Source organism: Equus quagga, chromosome 12 (genome assembly GCF_021613505.1).
Source record: "Equus quagga isolate Etosha38 chromosome 12, UCLA_HA_Equagga_1.0, whole genome shotgun sequence".
In the NCBI taxonomy this organism is placed as follows: Eukaryota; Metazoa; Chordata; class Mammalia; order Perissodactyla; family Equidae; genus Equus; species Equus quagga.
Window position 1 is genome coordinate 15,075,906 of NC_060278.1, and position 20,329 is coordinate 15,096,234.

At 34.3% G+C, this 20,329-nt stretch overlaps 1 protein-coding gene across 1 annotated transcript in view; it reads right to left on the minus strand.

The window, feature by feature from the left end:
* The window catches only part of MALRD1 (MAM and LDL receptor class A domain containing 1), a 640,183-nt gene that overhangs the window by 379,625 nt on the left and 240,229 nt on the right, over nucleotides 1-20,329 (minus strand). The window contains exons 22-24 of the mRNA XM_046679849.1: nucleotides 14,217-14,373; nucleotides 10,331-10,441; nucleotides 6,126-6,339 (exon numbers count right to left, since the gene is read on the minus strand). Of these exons, the coding sequence (XP_046535805.1) occupies nucleotides 6,126-6,339; nucleotides 10,331-10,441; nucleotides 14,217-14,373 (482 nt within the window). The remainder of the gene's footprint in view (nucleotides 1-6,125; nucleotides 6,340-10,330; nucleotides 10,442-14,216; nucleotides 14,374-20,329) is intronic.

A 20,329-nucleotide genomic window follows, 5' to 3' on the forward strand; every position in this document is an offset into this window, starting at 1 on the left:
GCAGTTATTCTCACTCTCCTTCGCAATGTGAATGTTTGTGTACTTATCTCTTTTTCTAGACTAGGAGCTCCGCAATTATTCAAGTAATATCCTGTTTTTCTTTGTTTTTTGCTCCAGTGCCACTTATACTGAAACTGCCCCACATTTACCAAATAAATAAATGAAAAAGAAACGACAGGTACGCAAGAGTTAACTACAAGATGTTTGGTTAGATTTTATATGATTATTGACTAAGAATGAAGCAATTTGTCTAGGTCATTGGTTCTCAGTGGCCAGGATGATGGATGCTAGGGCATGTGGCCCTCCCACAGGGACACTCTACTCTACCCTCTAAATTCATTGTTGCCTCAACTGAGCCCAAATTCTGATATACTAAAGAGTTTCAGATGGAGTATTGAGTTGGATATGGTCAACAGGTAATATATATATAATAATCTTGTGACTAAAAAGCAACATATATATCATAGCATCATACCATAGCCCCTCTCCCTCAAAATTCATCTGTTTACTTGAAAATGAGAGAATTCTGCTATAACAAATGAGAGAGGACAATCAGGATGTAAAGTCAACTCAAAAAAAGACATAAAAAAGTCTTGAAGGGGGCCAGCCCCAGTGGCACAGCAGTTAAGCTCACATGTTCTGCTTCAGCTGCCTGGGGTTCCCCGGTTTGGATCCTGGTGCAGACCCAAGCATCACTTGTCAGGCCAGGCTGTGGCAGGTGTCCCACATATAAAGTAGAGGAAGAGGGGCATGGATGTTAGCTCAGGGCCAGTCTTCCTTAGCAAAAAAGAGGAGGTTTGGTGGCAGATGTTAGCTCAAGGCTAATCTTCCTCAAAAAAAAAAAGGCATGAAGAATAACTATGTAGGGAAATTATACTTACGCGTTTATAGAAACCAAAGGACATTGTTAGTGACCTGGTGATAATATAGAAAGAACTGTGTTTTAATTATTGCTGACTGTTTTAATATTGCTTTATGGAGTTTTTAAAATTTAGTCAAATATACTAGATATTTGATGCATTATTATTTTTCATTCCTTATTCAAATGTCAATTTTTCAATGAGAAATTCTCTGATGGCACTATTTAATACTCTAACCACTACTCCAAGCGTTTTCTTTCCCACTTTCCCTGTCTTAATTATCATTATGAAATATACTGTGTCAGTTTATTTATTTTTTTTTTATGTTTGGGTCCCTGTCCACCACCAGTAACCAGAACAGAAGCCCCATGAGAGCAGGAAATCGGTCTGTATACATCACTGCATTATCCCAGTAACTAGAACAAAGCCTGGCATATAATAGGTGCTCAAGAAACATTTGCTGACTGAACATTCATTTTTAAAAATTTCTTAAAATCTCCAATAAATTATATCAGGCAATCAAATATACATATATCCATTAAACTTTGACTTGAACGTAATTGAATCAATTAAATTCATATTGAAAAATACACAGAATGATTTATTTTGTAAATAAATCCCATTATATAAAGTTATTCTGTACATAAATTTATTCTGTAAGAATTTAAAACACTGATTATTGCCAATGATTAAAATTCTGATATATTTGTATATGTCAATAAGGAAATAAAGAATAAAATAATAGCTCTCCCTTCTCACCAGAAAACTTTTTCAAAATTTTGTATTGTTTAGATTAGTGCTGATCAACTTTTCAAGCACATATGAATTGCTTGAGGGTCTTGTGACAATGCACTTTATGATTCTATAAGTCTTGGGTAGGTCCTGAATCCTAATTAAAAAAACCTGTTTGTCCATGGACCAAGATTTGAATAGACAAGTTTAGATAATTTTTCGGCACTAATAATTGCACAGATATGACATAAAAAATGTTATTGTGACGACCATTTCACTCAGTAAGAAAAAAACATATTTAAAAATATTTGTAATGACTTTAGTAAGGTGATATTAAGTAGTTGAGTATAAGAGTGTGGTTTATTGCTTGTCGAATGTTCTCTCACCAAGAGGGAACCCTAATGTAAACTATCAATGTGGGTAATAATGATGTCTCAATGTAGGTTCACTGACTGTAACAAACCCATCACTCTGGTGGGTGACACTGATAATGGGGGAGGCTGCACGTGTATGGGAGTTCAGTTTTGCTATGAACCTAAAACTGCTCTTAAAAACAAAGTCTGTTAAAAATAAAAAAGGCAACCTACAGAATGAGAAAAATAATTGCAAATCATATATTTGATAAGGGTTTATATATAGATAAATATATATCTATATATCTATATACAGATATATATTAGATTTATATAGAGAGATATACAGATTATAAATATATAGATATAGATACAAATATATCTATATATTTATAGACATACATTTATATATAGAAATACATTTATATAATTTATATTTATATATAGATTATAGATGTACATAATATATAGATATTTATATATAGAGAGAGAAGATTTAAATAACTCCTACAAGTCAACAACAACAAAAAGCAAACAATCCTATAAAGAGATGGGCAAAGGACTTCAAAAGATATTTCTCCAAAGAAGAAACACCAATGTCCAAGAAGCACAAAAAAAGAAGCTGAACATCATTAGTCATTAGGGAAAGGCAAATCAAAACCACAATGAGATTCCACTTTGCTTGCGCTAGGATGGCATGGCATGGATGGATGGATGGATAGGTAGATAGGTAAATAAATAGATAGACAGATAAATAAATAGATAGATATTCCCAGAGAGCCTTAAAAAATTTGGTTAAATATCTTTCATCTAGGCCTACCCCTATCACGCTCCTTAATATTTCAATTTGCCCTCCTTCTATTTATGATCTCCCTTAGTTAATTCTGTTTTCATAGCACTTAACATCTTTTAACCAACCATGCCATTTCCTACAAATATGTGTGTGTGTGTGTCTGTATGTGAGTGTAAAGAGCAAGTGAGAATATTTTCTGTTTAACTCAAGAGTAGGAGGAATAGGATTTTTGTCTGTTTCTTTTATGTGATTTATACTAGGTATCTTAAACACTGCTTGACACATAACTGCTCGATAAATATGTGTTCAACCAATTTAATATTTCCGTATTCTCTATTTTGCTTGATAATTCTTGACAGGTTTTTGAGAATTTTCTCAGTCTTTTCAAATCCTATCTTACATTTGTGTTCTATTTCATTAATTTTCACTATTAGCTAATTAGTTTTTAATATAAGGATTTAAGTCTATAACTTTTACCCTAAGTACTAGCTTAGCCAAATCCCATAGTTTTTTAATGAATTTTTTTATTATTAGTTATTGAAAACATTTCCTAATTACCTTATGATTTTTTGGGGGGGGTGGGCAGCTGTTGTTAAAAGTGTCTTTCTCCCAGGCCATAAAGATTTTTTTTAAAGATTTTATTTAGTTTTTACTTTTTATCTTTCCTTCTTCTCCCCAAAGCCTCCCAGGACATAGTTGCATATTTTAGTTGTGGGTCCTTCTAGTTGGGACAATGTGGGAGGCCACCTCAGCATGGCTTGATGAGCAGTGCTAGGTCTGTGCCCACGATCCAAACTGGCGAAACCGTGGTCCTGGGCCACCAGAGCAGAGCGCGTGAACCCAACCACTCGGCCACAGGGCTGGCCCCGCATAAAGATCTTTTAGTTTTTGTTTTATAATTGGTTTCCAGGCTAATTCAAAAGACATAATCTATGTCACTTTAATGCATTTAAAATTATTGAAATTTGCTTAATGTTTAATAATATAATTTCTCTCTTTTTTTGGTAAATGTTCTGTTGTGCTTGAAAAGAATAGATAGCTGCAATTGGTAAATAAAGGCAAAAGTAATCATAAGCCTTTGGAGGGAAGGTTGTACCAGAAGGTGCATTTTTGTGAACTGATTGCCAGATCATTTTGATTTGCCCATTAGGTTCAGATTACTTAATAATTATGTTAATCAAATATCCTGCATCCTTACTAATCACAGGGCAGAATTAAGTTATTTTGAGTATTCCTGAGATACTCTTGCGTATCAACAATGACCATGCCAATTAGAATATATAGGGAAACAAAATATATGGTTGTTTTCCAAAGGAGCCTGTATATCCATGGCAAAGTTACGTTCAAATAAAATTTTAGAGTTCTCAGATACACAAATCATTTTCTTTGACTATATCCTGCATTTTAGGCATGTATTTACATTATAAAACAAAGAATAACATTTAAATTTTTCTGCCAGACTGTGCTTTAAAAGTCTATATTGATCTACAGAAAAGTAAAGTAGCCCATACTTCTGTTTTATAAAGATTATTTTGTTCTCCTCCATTAGAAATAGTCTATGCCTTTAAAGAGTTGAAATTTTTCATTCTTTCTGCTATTCCTAGGTGGCCTATTTCTACCTAATGATATTTCAGAAGTTTTCTTAGAGCCGTAATACATGTTTTTACTTGGAATTCTCAAAAAAAGAAAAACCCAAAAAACAAAAAACCCGAAGACGGTAGAACTTTAGCCTAATTCTCAGTTGGTTTTCAGCCAAACTTCTGAAATCAGTTGCCATGGTGATTTTTAAAAATGTTTTCTTTCTATTTTTCTGGGTCTAATTAGAGCATCAAAGTTCACACAGGATAATAATACCATTCATAATTCATATAGCAGTTTCTAGCCATTCTACAATTAAAATATAACATTTAAGACCAGCAGCATGGGAAGACTGTTGAATTTTTAAAAATACATAATAAAAATAAGCAACGTTATATAAAAAGAAATCACGTCCAGGTAATGAGAACGAATATCAAAATATGGGTTACTTTTAGGGTTTATTCTAACTTTTTGTTTGTTTATTTGTTAAGGAGCTAAAAAAGTTTTCTTCTTCCCATGTAATTTCTGGAACTAATTCAGCCTTCTGCGCCAGTCTTACTGAAATAAGTAAGCCTACTCAAAACTCAAAATGATTTGGCAATCAGTTCACAAAGATGCACCTTCTGGTACAACTTTCCCTCCAAAGGCTTATGATTACTTTTGCCTTTATTTTCCATACAAAAGAACTACCAAGGCAGTAAGTTTTAATACATTTCTGATCCTCTTAGTATATCAGCATCCTTTTCCAAACACAGATAGAGGATTCCTAGAAATATTCACAGTGTTAGAACCTAAATACAAAGAATTCAAGGAAAATTTAGCCAGAAATAAATTGATACTTTAAGTACAGAAAAATTTCATTTGAACTTTGACAAACTCTTAGCTACTCCTGTTGGTAGCTTCATCGGGGAATGCACTAATAACATCTGTCCCACTTACCCCTCGGGGTTTCTGGAAAGATCAAGTGGAGATTAGCAGATAAAAGGGCATTGGAAGTTAAAAGTTCTGTCTAAATGTGAGCTCTTATTATACTGAAGTTCCTCTTGATATTCCACATTTGGTTCCAAGAGGCGAGAAAAAGATCAAACTGTAATAATCTAGCTCAGAAATTATTACTAGTAATAACGGAATAATTTGTCAACTGTCATTTTGACAAGTTGTATTCACCTCATTTCCAATGAAATGAGGCAACAATTGGACTGTGTTGCACAGTTTTACAGACTTGCCCAAATGAGCACATATGGCCCATTTAGCTAAGGATATTTTAATAGGTGCTGTTTATTATAAGTTGATCTCCTGCAAAAATATTACATAGCTGACATGTATCTCCTTTAGGAAATCACTTTGTCTATTTTATACATTATCTGAGCATTGATTTTTTGTTTTTTTTTAACAACTTATCACAACTCATAATTTATGCAAAGAAAAGACAACTCTGATTTGCATCAAAGCAGAGGCTTGTCAACCTCGCATGAGTTGGCTTTGATGAATGTTTTGCTTGTATTTTTTCCAAAAATTTCTTTCGTATGGAAAATATTTGTTTCAGTTTTGTTTGCCTTTGAAGACACTTGTTTTCCAATTTATCTGCAATTACTTCACACACACGCAAAGCCATCAACTAGTTTTAAATGAATTACAGTTCTAAATTAAGTATTGAGAGGGAGAAAGGAATGTATTTAAATAGTTAAATCTCCTTATCTGCCTCTGCTCCTGAGCTACGCATACTCTGCATGTTTTAGCAATTCATACAAGAGAGTAAGGTTGTGGAGATCATGGCACAAAGTAAGGAAACAGAACATTTCCACTTACTGCAAATGAAAGTTGACTCATCTGAATTATCAGCACAATCATTCACAAAATCACACAGCTTGTCCTTTGCAATGCAGTGCTTGTTAGCACACGTGAATTCTTGAGCAGTACACTCTCTGTCTGGGCTAAGGAGCGGGGAACAATCTTGAAAGGAAATATCATCCACTGCTACGTCTCCCATGTAACTAATACCGCGTTTTGCCCTGAAGACAATCTAAAAAAAAGAAAAGAAAAGCAATTTCAGTTGAGCTGTCCATCAAGAATTCAAAACCTGGGGCAAACACAAAATATAGGACATCAAGCTTGAAATTGACAAAACGCCTCCATAACAAAACTGACTCAGAAAGCTTGAGGGTTATCTAAGATCCGTACAAATCCTCAACACCTAAGAATGTGGGAGTGGCAACACCATTGCCTCTTGTCTAGGTCTGTAGGATATGTGGTCTAGAAAACTGGAAGGAGTCACGAACCCACCACTGCTGCCTCTGCAGCTCTCAGACCCAAAACAAGACCTGCTCACGGCTCAGAGCTTCATCACACATGGAAGTAGGAGGCCAATCAGGTAACAGAATTCATCAAGAGAAAGAAAAAGCAAGCAATTCTTTCCACTCCTCAGATCTGTCCACTCCAACGATTTGAAAGTGAAAAGGTATAATACCTCAGTACCATGAGTTTTTAAAATTTGCCACATCTTTGGAATTGAAATGATTTTTAAATGCCTTTGATTAAAGAATGTGATGAATAAAATTCTCACTTGTGACATTGTTTGACAGTAAGATCCAGTTATACGGACTCCCATGGAATTCGAAGCAATGAAAAATAATAACAGGGGCCACTAAAGTTTTGGGATATTCCAACTTCAATTTGTAACACGACCACTGATGGGAATAACAATGAACAATGTTTCACAGAACATAAAAAGCCATATATTGTTTAGTTTCAAATTTCTAAGTGAAGCTAATTTAGAGTGTTTCTATCAAATTTCTCTGCAGGCCAAATACGTATTTGTGTGTTAACATTAGAAATGTTCAAATATTTTAAAGTAAATTTAGAACAATTAGAGATGAGTTACCAAGAAATACAGATTTACTTTGGTGATTTATGCAGAATATTTATTATTCAAACTTCCCAACACCTTTTTTGACAAAATCTAAACAATTATTTTTCTTGAAAGAATTACTGTTTTTCCTTGATGTGTTATGTTTTTATACTACTGAGTAAAAACCTAGGTGTTTTCTTTTTAAGATGAGAGGATAGAATAATTGAAAATCATGCCTCTCACATTGTAAAAAAAATACAATTTTGCTGTAAATTCATATATCAGATTTACATAAAAGGAATTAATTGTTTTCCTCATAGCAGATGTGCCAGGAAAGAAAAATAAATCTGTAAGATAGAAAGAGCTTGGAAGTGATTTAGGTGAAACTAGAAAGAATAACAAGGATTACAACTTTTTTTATACGCAAAATTGAGCCCAAGAAAAACATTGATACACAAATTGAAAAAGGTACTCTATTATCAGGATACATCTAAATACATTTAAATATGTGATGCAATGCTCTGTAAATAAGAAACTAGATAACTCAGTGAGTGTTTTATTACCAATCTTTTTATCTGCTATCCAATAGACACAGTCTCAGTTGCCTGCTATGTCCCAATGATTAAATCATCACTTATACTGCAACGCTTCAAACAGTGGAGGTTGAGATTCCATTGACTTTAATATTGAATGTGATTAAACCTTTTTTTGAAGAGCAATTATATATTTTTTCAAGTAGAATAAAAGCAGGGTCAACTATTTTGGAAAATATGGGAAACAATATAGCATAGCAGTTAAATTATGGACTCATAGATGACCTGCATGTGTTTAACACCTGTTTCTGCCATTTTGTAGTACATAACTAGGTCAAGTTACCTAACTTCTAGGTCTTTCTGTATTCTAATCTATAAAATAGAGATAATGATAGTATGTGCCTCATACAGTTATTGTGAAAACTAAAGGAGTAAATATTTTAAATTCATAGAATAGTACTTAGCACTTAGTAAGTGCTATGTATGTGATTGCTCTAGTTACAAAAATTATTATAGGGGCCGGCCCCCTGGCCTAGTGGTTAAGTTCACGCACTTCGCTTCGGCGGCCCAGGGTTTCACTGGTTTGGATTGTGGGCGCAGTCATGGCAACCCTCGTCTAACCATGCTGAGGTGGCGTCCCACACAACACAACCAGAACGACCTGCAACTAGAATACACAACTATGTACTGTAGGGCTTTGGGAAGGAAGAGAAAAAAAAAGATTGGTAACAGATGTTAGCTTAGGTGCCAATCTTTTAAAAAAATTATTATAATTAAATATGCTGTTTAAACTTGGAGGTTCCCAGATAAAACTGTAAAAAATACCCAGTGCTGCTTCAGCACATAATTTCTAAAAGTGTTTTATACTTTACTCAAGGGTTAGAGGCACTCATCTCTCTGAGGCTAAAAATGGAAGCATCATTGACAGTACGCTTGGCTCATGGCTCCATCTCCAGTGCATAGTAATGTGCTCTGCACATAGTAGGTGCTTAATAAATTTCCACTGAAGGAATGAGTGAATCACACTAAACATCAAATATTCATAAGCCATTAATATTCAGTTTTCAGGTCCAAACAACATGGGTATATTTCTCTTCAAACTTCAATATGTGAAAAATTAAATTTCAGAAAGGATAAATTAATAATTGATTCCTCTGGCTTAAATCCCTTTTATTGTTGTTTTGAACATGATTTTACTATACAAATATTTTACTTGCACAAAACTAGTTAAGAATTCATTGCCTGCAGTGGATGCCTATATCTGGCAGCTGTAAAACCTTCTACGTGTTCTCACTGAGGATTCTTCTTGCTTCAGGTAAAAGATCTGGGAGGTTGAACAGGTAGAATCATTTTTATAATAAATTTCATATTGTGCAAGACCATTAAATTGCTGTCTAATATCCAGTTCTTCAGATTGATCTTATTTGAGTTTATTTCTTACCAATTTCCTAAATTATCTACAAATGACCCATAATAAAACTGGATTTCAAAAAGAGCATAAAATATATGGGATTTATTACACATATCATTTCAAGAGATTGGGGATAATTTCATATCTATGCCTTTATACAGATGTGTCTATGCCTGTGCATCTACTGAAGTTGAGAAGGGCTGATCAATCAAACATAGCACATGATTATAGACATAGTTACTGAATATTAACAGCAGAATGGCTACTTCTGCTGCATATACACGGGACTGGATATGTAATAATTAGCAAAGATATTACATCTTCTACTTAGAGTCAAGGGGTTCTAAATTCATGGAATTAGGCCCTATGCAGTTAAGACTAAAAAACCCCCAGATGTTCCCCAACATAAATGGCTCTGGATCCTTATCCTTATCCGTATCTTAACAAGTCTTCTTTCTTCTTATCCAAATCTTAACAAGTCTTAATAGCTAAGCCTCACCTTCCAAGAAAACCCCCTTTCACCAAAAAAAAAAAAAAAAAAAACCAAAAATCCACCACCAACAAAACACACACACACACACACACACACACACACATCCATGGAGCTCTTGTTTTCTTGGTAATCTGTAAAAAATAAAATCCATAGGAAATATCTTGGCACACAATTCTTTTCAGTTTAAACGCTTTAATCTATGTACTACTTGCTCTTTTCTTTAACTGTTAGGTATGTACAGGCCTTATTCTCCTATTATTTTATCTACACGAAGACAAATTCAGCATCACATGATTTTGTGCCTCCTCCAAAATATTTTTGAATTAAGTAAATCTATATCTCTTAAGGCTCAACAATACAATGTGCTTTCAAAAGTCCATCTTTTTATTCACATTTGAAATAAATTAATGTATTTACTCTACAGTCTCTAAGAATATATTTGTAAAATAGAGGGAGGTGTTCTTTATATGAAGGAGGCTGATTGGAGTGGAGGATGTTTGTCATTAAAATTAAACGTTCCTAAAAGTGTGATTGTCTAATTGGGAGAAATAAGGACATTCTAGAACTGTAAATTGCCTACAGAAAAGGCTCTATGGAGTGGTAAACATTCATATAACACATCAAAAAGAAAATGGAAGAACAAGAAGACTATGAGTGAAGGAAACAAATTAGGATTAAAGAAAAAAATCAACAAAACTCCTTCATCCCCCAACTACTTGCATTACAAACCTGTATAAATGAATGAACGCCTAAAAACACTTCTACTTTTTTCCACTGTGCACCTTGCTGTCCAGTTTGAGCCCACAATTTAGAAGTAGCATTGTCTTTCTTGCTGAGTACCTGTAGAGATAAATCAAGTAGGAAGCATTCCAATATTTTGTCTTGAAAAATTTTAAACACGTAGAATTTTCCCAGTGATTTTTAAAATTTTAATATCAACATGAAGTCCCTGAGAGAAAAGCTAAGACATTTTTCATTAGATGTCTTTGTTTTCTATAGAGCGCTGAGTCCCCAGGGTAGCTCACAAGCTCTGTGTGCTAAATATGTGCGTGAATATCTGTCAGTCAAGTCTGAAGGTATCTGGGCACGATTTAATTAAGAACTCCTAGCTACAATAGCTTTTTAAAATCTGACAGCAGTAACATTTGGAAGTTTATACATTAAGTAATAGTCATGTAGTTGAGTGAAAAGCACAGAATTACTTACTAAAACACTCTTTTGAGAATGCTTCTTCATCCTCTTGGGTTCAGTGAGGGGCAGTGACATCACAATGGGAGCCCACTCAATTTTAACAGCACATATGGGTGATATGAATGGGCTCCCACTCATGTTGTGCCAGTAAGAGCTCCCTATCCAGCAGCCTTGAAACTAACAAATTCTCGCCAGTACTATATCCTCATTCTAAATGAAAATTCAGATTAGTCTCAGGGGGCATATTATCATGGCTCTTCATTTAGAATGATACAAAATGAGCCATCAAGAGAATAATTGAAGAGAATAGTGAAGAGCAGAACAATTCCACTTTTTAAAATAACTTGCTTAGATGGTTTATTTAATTATTTTGCAACATTACTTTTAAAAATACAATTCGTACAGCCTAAGAATTATTCAGGTAAAGGGTCTGTGAAGGTTTCTTCTTTTGAAAGTGACAGTAACTTTTAATGGTTTCATTATCCGTTTTTTTAAACTAAATTCAAATGGCCATTTTTATAGAATTAGTTTCTAGAGTCATATAAAAAGTAATATGTGGCTCGCAAAAGTATCACCAAATTCTTGGTCTATAAAATTAAGTTAAATCAGCATATTAAAGTCAAGAAAATAAAATTTATAAAAAAAATTGTTTTTGAAGGATACTAAAAAGAATAGGTAATAGATCTTCTTTGTATGAATACCACTCTATATACAAATCACTAAGGAAAAATGTGTTCATGCACTATATTAATACAACATTTAGCTTTATTTTATTTACAAAAATAAGAATCATATGTATTACCATACTAATTATTTGATAATTACTTATAAAATTTTAATACTATTTCATAATTTTTTATCTACTAATACAAAATCTTATTATTAAAAATAATGAAAGCATATTTCAGATAATTAATCAACCACAAAATATGCCAGGTAAACCATTATTATTTTTCTGATGAAAAACCTGCAGTAAGCTGTATTGATTGCTTTGCCTAAAACCATTTTTAAAAAGTCAATGTAAAATAAATCATAAATTTTAACTTCAACCCATAAGACTATTCGGATGCTTTTAGATTATTAAACACACACACACACATATATATAAACAAGTTTAGTTTTAAATTGTTTTTCGTAAGAAGTGACACCTATAAGAAAAAAGACAATTCTTTCAAAATTGATCTATAAATTTAATTCATTTCCAATTAAAAACGCTAACAGCATTTTTGAAATAAGGTATGTTTATCTAAAATTTATTTGGAAAAATTAACATTTATTATGGCCAGGAAAATCCTAGAATAAAACAGTAATAAAATGGGGAAAAAACACCTAATATTAAAATTATGATCAAGCTACTGGAAAAGAAGTGATTAAACACTGGTCTATGGTCTCTTTCTCTCTCTTTATTGGGGAAAAAGAAAGCAGGTGGCCCAAGTGTAATATCCTTGCAAATATGACAAATCTGGACTTCTTGGTAAACAAATTAATGGTCTTTGACTGGAGGAGAGCACTTATCCATGGTTGTTTTAAGCAAGATATCCCTATTCTAAAACTGCTTATAGTAAACAATTCTGGAATTTGGGGATTTATTTTTCAGGCATGCCTTCCTGGAAAACGTTACTTAAGCTATGAAACTGAGTATAAATGGAGATACTTCAAAACTGAGTTGGCTTCTTTTGTACAGGTGTAATATGTATGTGTCTGTACATACTACTTACAAATCTTATACATTATACAAGGTGTGTCCAGTGTGGGAAAGCAGTATCTAGGGATCTTCATTCAGACTCAGAACCTCTCTCTGTTTTGCCTGTATAACTTGGTCTTCTAGAAGAAACCAGGACCCGCTGGAGAAATAGTTAACTCTAGGGATGGAAATGAGTCTGGAACATCTTCTTGGCCAGGGAGGAAGGAAATTTTTTTTTTTTAAAGATTTTATTTTTTCTTTTCTCCCCAAAGCCCCCCGGCACATAGCTGTATATTCTTCGTTGTGGATCCTTCTAGTTGTGGCATGTGGGACGCTGCCTCAGCGTGGCTTGATGAGCAGTGCCATGTCCACGCCCAGGATTCGAACTGACGAAACACTGGGCCGCCTGCAGCGGAGCGCGTGAACTTAAGCACTCGGCCATGGGGCCAGCCCCAGGAAGGAAATGTTTAAAGGCTGATAGGCTTGTCAAAGAGACATAGAAGTCAGCTTAAAGAGTCTGCTATGACCTAATCTGGGACAATTTAAGAACCAACAATAATAATAGAAATGTATGATAACAAACCGTACACAATAGGAACCCATGAGTCCACACTGATATAAATCAGTAAATGGATCAAAAAAGGAAAGATTTTTTTTGCAATAGAAAACTAACCTACAAATGTAGACAGAATAGTAGTGTTAGAAAATCGCAATGAGGCAATTGTCACAGTAAAATTAATTCCAGCAAAAAATACTACAGGAAGCAAAAACTAGTGGATATATTGAGTTGAGATCAGGATTTTCCACACTCTCAAAATGTCTCTTCTCAAAATATTTATTGATAACAAAGGGAGCAAAAGTACTGAGACTGATAGACATTATGTACCAACCAATGGTTAGTGCACAATATGGCGTGATATTACAGGAAATAAAGAATACACTAGTGGTGATATTTCAGAAAAAAAGAACACAATATTGGTGATCTTACAGGGGGAAAGAAAAGCTTAACATTGAGCAAATCCAAACTGAGGGACATTCTACAAAATAATTTAATTATAATCTTTTAAAATATCAAGGTCATAAAAGTGGAGGAAAGATTAAGGAATTGTTCCAGTTTGAAACACACTAGAAAGAAATAACAACTGGGTGCAATATGTTATCCTGCACTGAATTTTTCCTATAAAAGAAGATGCTACTGGGACAACAGGCAAAAAATAGGGTCTCTGGGTAAAGGGTATCTTGGAGTTGTCTGTGAAATTCTTGCAACAGTTTGAAAGAATTTCAACAATAAGTTTGAAACAGTTAAAAAAAATTTTTCTTTTTTACAAAGAAACCATTTTAAAAAAGCTATTGGAGAATGTAGCACCATTACCATCAAGGACAACAAGAATAATGCACATTCAAATATCACCATAGTGTGTAAAACTCATTTGATTGTGCTATTCTCAGAACATTGACACTGCAACCTACATGAAACATTTCAAGTATAAAACTGTTTTACACAGAAGCCATAACCTCAGAATAAAGACAATAATTATAAATTGAATAGAGAAAAAAGTACCTTATTAGACATTAAGGTCTAATTCTGCTAAAGCTTTTCTTCAATCATACCATTTTGAAACTAGACAAGTGTTGATAATTGTTCGTTTTCATTCATCAGCAGACTATATTTTAACACCAAGTTATACAGTACGAGTTTTTATAGAGAAAAGTCAGAAAATACAATTGTTTAAGCAGTACCTGGAGAGAACCAACTGTGGCACCATTCATATGAACCCAGAATACCAGGGTACATTTTGGTCCCGTGCGTGCAATAACAGGAGTGAGGATGTCAGCTATGTCACCAAATTTTCCATTTGAGCTATCAGCATACAGGTACCAGCCATCTGTAGCATTTCTGGGTAAAGTACAATGTGTTCATTAGATTTTTAAAGAAGAAAATAATTATATAACAGTTTGCCACTGATTATATTGTTCTATAATTTTTCCTAAAAGTACAACAATATTTTGCAGTATAATGATGATTCATAACCTTCAGCAGAAATAATTTTTCTACTATTTTCATTCGGAACCCATGTGCCAGTTGGTACCACCTACACAAATTATGGCAAAGGCTGAAATTACCAGGTCTAATCTGTAATAACTTGGTTGATTTTTTTTTTTTTTGCAATGATACTGCCCATACCCCGATGAGCTTTGCAGAGCTTATTTTCATGCGCATAAAATGAGACCCTGAAGCAGTGAATACCTTTAGAAAAGGCATAAAAAGAAGAAAAAAATATATAAATAATTAAAGCACGAAAAACAGAAAGGAAAACTGGCCTGAGATTCTACTCATGGGTCTAAAAGGCTTCCAGGTTCAAGTTTGATCTCCCTCTTTAGAGAGATTTAGGTCAGTTTTACCTAAGCAGATTTCAATAAGCTGGTGGATAATTTTTAAAATGTACCTTTAATTCCCTAGTTCCAAACTGAAGAGGAAAAATAATAATGGAAACAATTAAATATTGACGTAATCTTGCCATAAAGGACCAAGTTGATGGTCCCACTTTATCAATTCAAAAAAGAGATAATAAAACATTAAAGGCATGGTAAGTAACACACAGGTTTTTGAAGGATTAAATAAGGAAATGATTCCTCACAATTTGGGCATTCGGGTACTATTTGTTTGGTTAATTAGATTTCTTACTGCTTTCTCACCTAAATAGGATGCTAGATAAACTTACTGCTTATTGAAACCATTTTTATTTCGACAATTTTTTGAGGAAAGAAATGAAAATCATTAATAGCAAAGAGAAGGAGAGAAGGACAAAAGTGTTCACTCGTCACTCCATATTTATTGAGTCAATCCAGTCTTGCCAGTGGCTGTCCCAGGCCCTTGGAACATGATTGTGAGCAACAGACATGACAGGGTTTGGCCTCTGGCCTCATCACTTACTGGTTGGGCAATATTAGGCAGGTTATTTAACCTCCCTGAACACATTAGTTTCTCCATCTCTAAAATGGGATAGTTCTGTGTATGGTTTCAATAGGAATTAGAAACAAAATAAGTGAAATATATAACAGTATTTGGCCCATATTACACATTAAATAACTGTTAGTGGTGATTTGTGGTTATGTTTATGTCATTAGTTGCTGCTAAAGGAATAGAGTTTAGTGTCCAGAAAACCACAGAAGGTAGGTATGAGTTGAGATCATCTTTAACAGGCAGGATTGTTATTAATTTGTCTGAATTGTGCCTCAATGAGTAAGCACGTCCAGCTTTGTTCCCTGTGTGCTTAATATGCCAGGATTCCAGAGATACCAAGAATAAAGATGAATACATGGCCACTTATATATTCAGATATATAGAACCAATAATGAGAATAGTTAATAAAAAGATCATGCACATTTTTCTATTCATATGATCTATTTAATTTGCAAAGCCATCCTTAAAGCAATTGTCAGGATTATTGCAATTTTATTATAATTTATCATAAAATTATTTCAATATATCTAAATGTCTTCAATTCAATTGAGTTCTGCTTCTGAGATACAGGTGGAATTGTTGATTCCTCTCCAATTTTAATGCAACCAGCTTAAGTCAAACTCTTGTCATCTCTTGCCTAGCATAACAAGCCTTCTAAATTGTCTTCCCCACTTCTGTTGATTCACTCTATCTATTTTTCACACATCACTTAGAAAAATCTTTTAAAAAATGGAAATTGGATTATTACATCTCCAAATCCACTCCTTAAAACCTGCTAAAGTTTTCCTAATGGACTTAAGAGTATAATAAAAATATTTACTATGTCCTCAAATCTCTACATAACCTCAACCCTGCTTCCCAATGGGAATTGCAGTGGGGAAGAGATGTGCCCCATTTGCTCTTGGGAACCAGGGCAATCTGATTCAGTATACCACTGCGTATATGTGTTGCAAGACTCACTATTACAAAGACATAAATTCTTCACACTTTGATCTATAGATTCATTAAGCTCCAAGACAATTTCAATAGATATCTTTCCCAGAAATTGACAAACTGATTCTAAGTTTCACAGAAAAATCCAAAGGACTAAGAATAGCCAATTTTATTGTGAAAGAGAACAAAGTTGGAGAACTTATTCTATCGGATATCAAGATACACTATAAAGGTAGAATAATCAAGACAGAGTGGTATTGGAATAAAGACAGACAAATGGGCCAGAGAAACAAAAGAAATAGTCCTAAAACAAATCCATATATATTTGGATACCTGATTTATGAAAAATTTAGCTCTTCAGAGCAGTGAAGGAAAGGACATCTTTTTAATAAATTGACTGATTAAATTAAGTAGCCACATGGGGAAAAATGAGTCTTGACCCCTATTTCACAGCGTTCAAAAATAATAAATTGCAGGGGCTGGCCTGGTGGTATAGCAGTTGGCTTTGTGCACTGTTTCCATGGCCCAGGGTTCACAGGTTCAGATCCTGAGTGGGGACCTATACACCACTTATTAAGCCATGCTGTGGCAGGTGTCCCACATATAAAGTGGAGGAGGATTGGCATGGATGTTAGTTTAGGGCCAATCTTCCTCAGCAAAAAAGAGGAGGATTGGCAACAGATGTTAGCTTAGTGCTAATCTCCCTCATCAATCAATAAATAAATAGATAAATTCCAGGTAGATTATACCTGGGATGTGGAAATTAAACTGTCTAAGATAACATAACAGTATTTTCTTTATGTAGGAATGATAACATTTTTTAACAATATATAAAAATTATTGTCCATAGAGGGAAATATTGAAAAATCAGACTGTATTCAAATTAAGGATTTCTGTTTATCATAGATACCAATATCATGATCAAAAGACCAACCAGTGAATGGGAAAAAACATTTGTATCACATTTAATGAGTGTAACACTTATTGAATGTCTACTATATACTATGCACTATACAAGATGTACAATAATGTGTGTGTATATAGTTATACATGCATATTATATAAGTACATACATACAAGCAAGAACTGGAGGAAATATCCCAAAATGTTAACATGTTTATATCTCTATTTGGGGCCCATGTCTATTTTGTTTCCTACACATTGCTTGGTTCATTGTTGACCCTCAAAAAAATACTTGATAAATAACATAAACAAATGAGTTTAAAATTAGTAGAGCGCATATGGAAATAAAAAGACCGAAGCCCACCAATGGGCTTCCCTCTGAGATATCTGGCACTGCAACCTACCAGTAGAATCAGTATTAATTCAAATTTGCCAAGCCTCTAATTTCCACTCATTAGCTCAGCTTTGATGAAAATTCTTATAGAATAATATAGGATCAAATTATCTACTTCTCTCTCACTCCTCTTCTTACCCTACCCAAGTCTGCGGTGTGGGGGAAGGGTGAAAATTTCAAACAAAACAGAAGCAAGGCTTTCCTTTAGAATTCCCATCACAAAAGGGGGTTGGGGGTGGGGAGAGATTACCAAATTAATCCTGATTCTTTCTTGCAGTCAAAATCTAAACCTAACATTCACTTAACAGTAAGCACCAATCCTCAACAACTAATATGTCAAAGGGCTCAGGAAACTAGGAGAAGAATCTAGCAAACATTGTCCCTTTTCATAAATTTATAGGCAGGACCACATCACTTAAGGTCCCAATCCCTTGTCTAGCTAGCTCTCCTCCTGCCCCTGAAACAAGACCAAAGGAGTGACAGAGCTGTGTATTCAGATGAAATTACACATGAAAAGTTGATAATATGCTCCAGGCTGGGGAAAAAAAGCAACCATAAGAAAAGACAGACAAAGTTAATAGATTTGGAGACCAAGGAGACATTAAATGAACACAGGCCACAATTCTGTCAATGTTAAAAGCATCTAACCAAAGGTTCTTTAACTAGAGATCCCCGTATTAATTTCCCAGACACTACACAATGGAAACAAACACAAAACTAATGCTTAATTTCCCCATTCCAATATAAGTCAAGGAAATTCAGTCACAAGGATAAATATAAAATAAATTGTTGAGCTAACTCTTTATAACTATACGTCCCTGAAATATCCTCTTCACCTGCAAGGAAAAGGAAAAAGGAAAATATGTCAGGAGATCAATTTGAAGCATGCAAACAACAAAAGTGCATTTGTGTGTTTACATTGCACTTGAACACAATGCCAGTATAACAGAATATCATTTGGTTACCAATCTCATATGCATTAATTGGGGGCACACGATACATGTACGATTCCTAATGGAAAAATAAAGAATTACACAAACACTGGCCTGTGTCTGGGGTGAGATTATTTAAGCATGTACCTGCAAAGGAAATCAACACCCCTCCTGAAATCAAGACAGCATTAATGATCACACCTAACAATGCTGTCACCCATAAAATATCAGCATCTCTCTACTAGCCTTCAAAGTGTCTTTTCTCATGCAGGGCAGGAAGTAGGGTGTTTTATAGAAACATATCTTTTCTAATAAAACATATCATAAACCACAGTAGTAAAGGTTTAATGAAAGTAGCGTTAAACACCCAGGTGTTGTGAAAGTAAAGATTCCAGGTAATGATGCAAAGTCATTAAAAAAAAGCCATTATCCAAAGTGATCTGATCTATAGTGCATGCTGTTTTAAAGAAAGTTGCCCAGGCCTCATAGGATAATCAGTTTCTAAATCTTACTATTCTACAGATTAAACAATTAAAATATTGACTTTTTTCCAACTTATTTGAGAATCTCCTAGGTATTCACCTAATTAAAATAGTAAGAAAAAAACACTCTTGCATGGACAAATCAAAATATTTTTGAGTTAGGTCAACTGCCGTTTGATACTGTACATTTACAGTGTGAGGGACACATTCTCCAGGCTTATTCTTGGGTTGAGATGTACCCTCTGATTCACTATGACATTATAGGCTGTTTTAACGTACCTGATGGCATATGATCTACTAAATGTTGTCATGAACTTTATTAGCTTTATGGGTAACAGAAGTATAAAGTGTTCAATAGTATAATTCTTCTAATGGTTTTCATAGTATTACCCTAGCATCTGTAGTAAACCATCCTTGTTGTGTGGAAGTGCTCCCCATCCCTCCCACCAACTCCACAGCATGAGAGGAATAAAGTCCCTGATCCACTTCCGTGAGGGAGGGAGCAGCCTTCTTAAATAAATGAGGCTAATCAGAGTTCTCGTGAGAGCTTTTTAGAGTATAAATTAACGGGAAAAGGAACAGTCCTTCTTGGATATCAAATCTCCTTACTAGCTGAATCCCCAAGGTTTGACATCTGCTCTGTCTGACTCCGAATCTCCACACGTGCCCTCTACACTATGCTTTACTATTACGGAAGAGACCCCCCCGACACACACACAAAGGCTTCTATTTGACCTTATTGGTCCTTTCTAAAATACACATCTGATCCAAAGTGATCGGATCCATATCTGATACAAAGTGAGGACCTTGAACTAAACTATGTTATTGTACTACAAGTATATAACAAGTTTCTGTAGAATTTACTACACGTAGTGTCCAGATCAGCTGACGTTTTTTTCATAGCAAGATTCTCTTTCTCAATTTTTTTTTATTGAGGTAACATTGGTTTATAAATTATATAAATTTCAGGTATAACATCAATATATTTCCATTTCTGTGTAGACTACATCATGTTCACCACCTGAAAACTAATTACCACTTGTCACCATACACATGTGCCCTATTACCCCTTGATAAAGGAAGCAGTGAGTTAATTTGCATTCTGGTGCAAGGTCTTTATCTTGGCAGTGTATTTGCAACCAAAAGTCCACAGAATGGTATTTTATACGGCACTGGTATGTAACTGGGTTCAGAGAATTTTTTCTGTAAAGGCCATATAGTAAATATTTCAGGCTTTGTGGGTC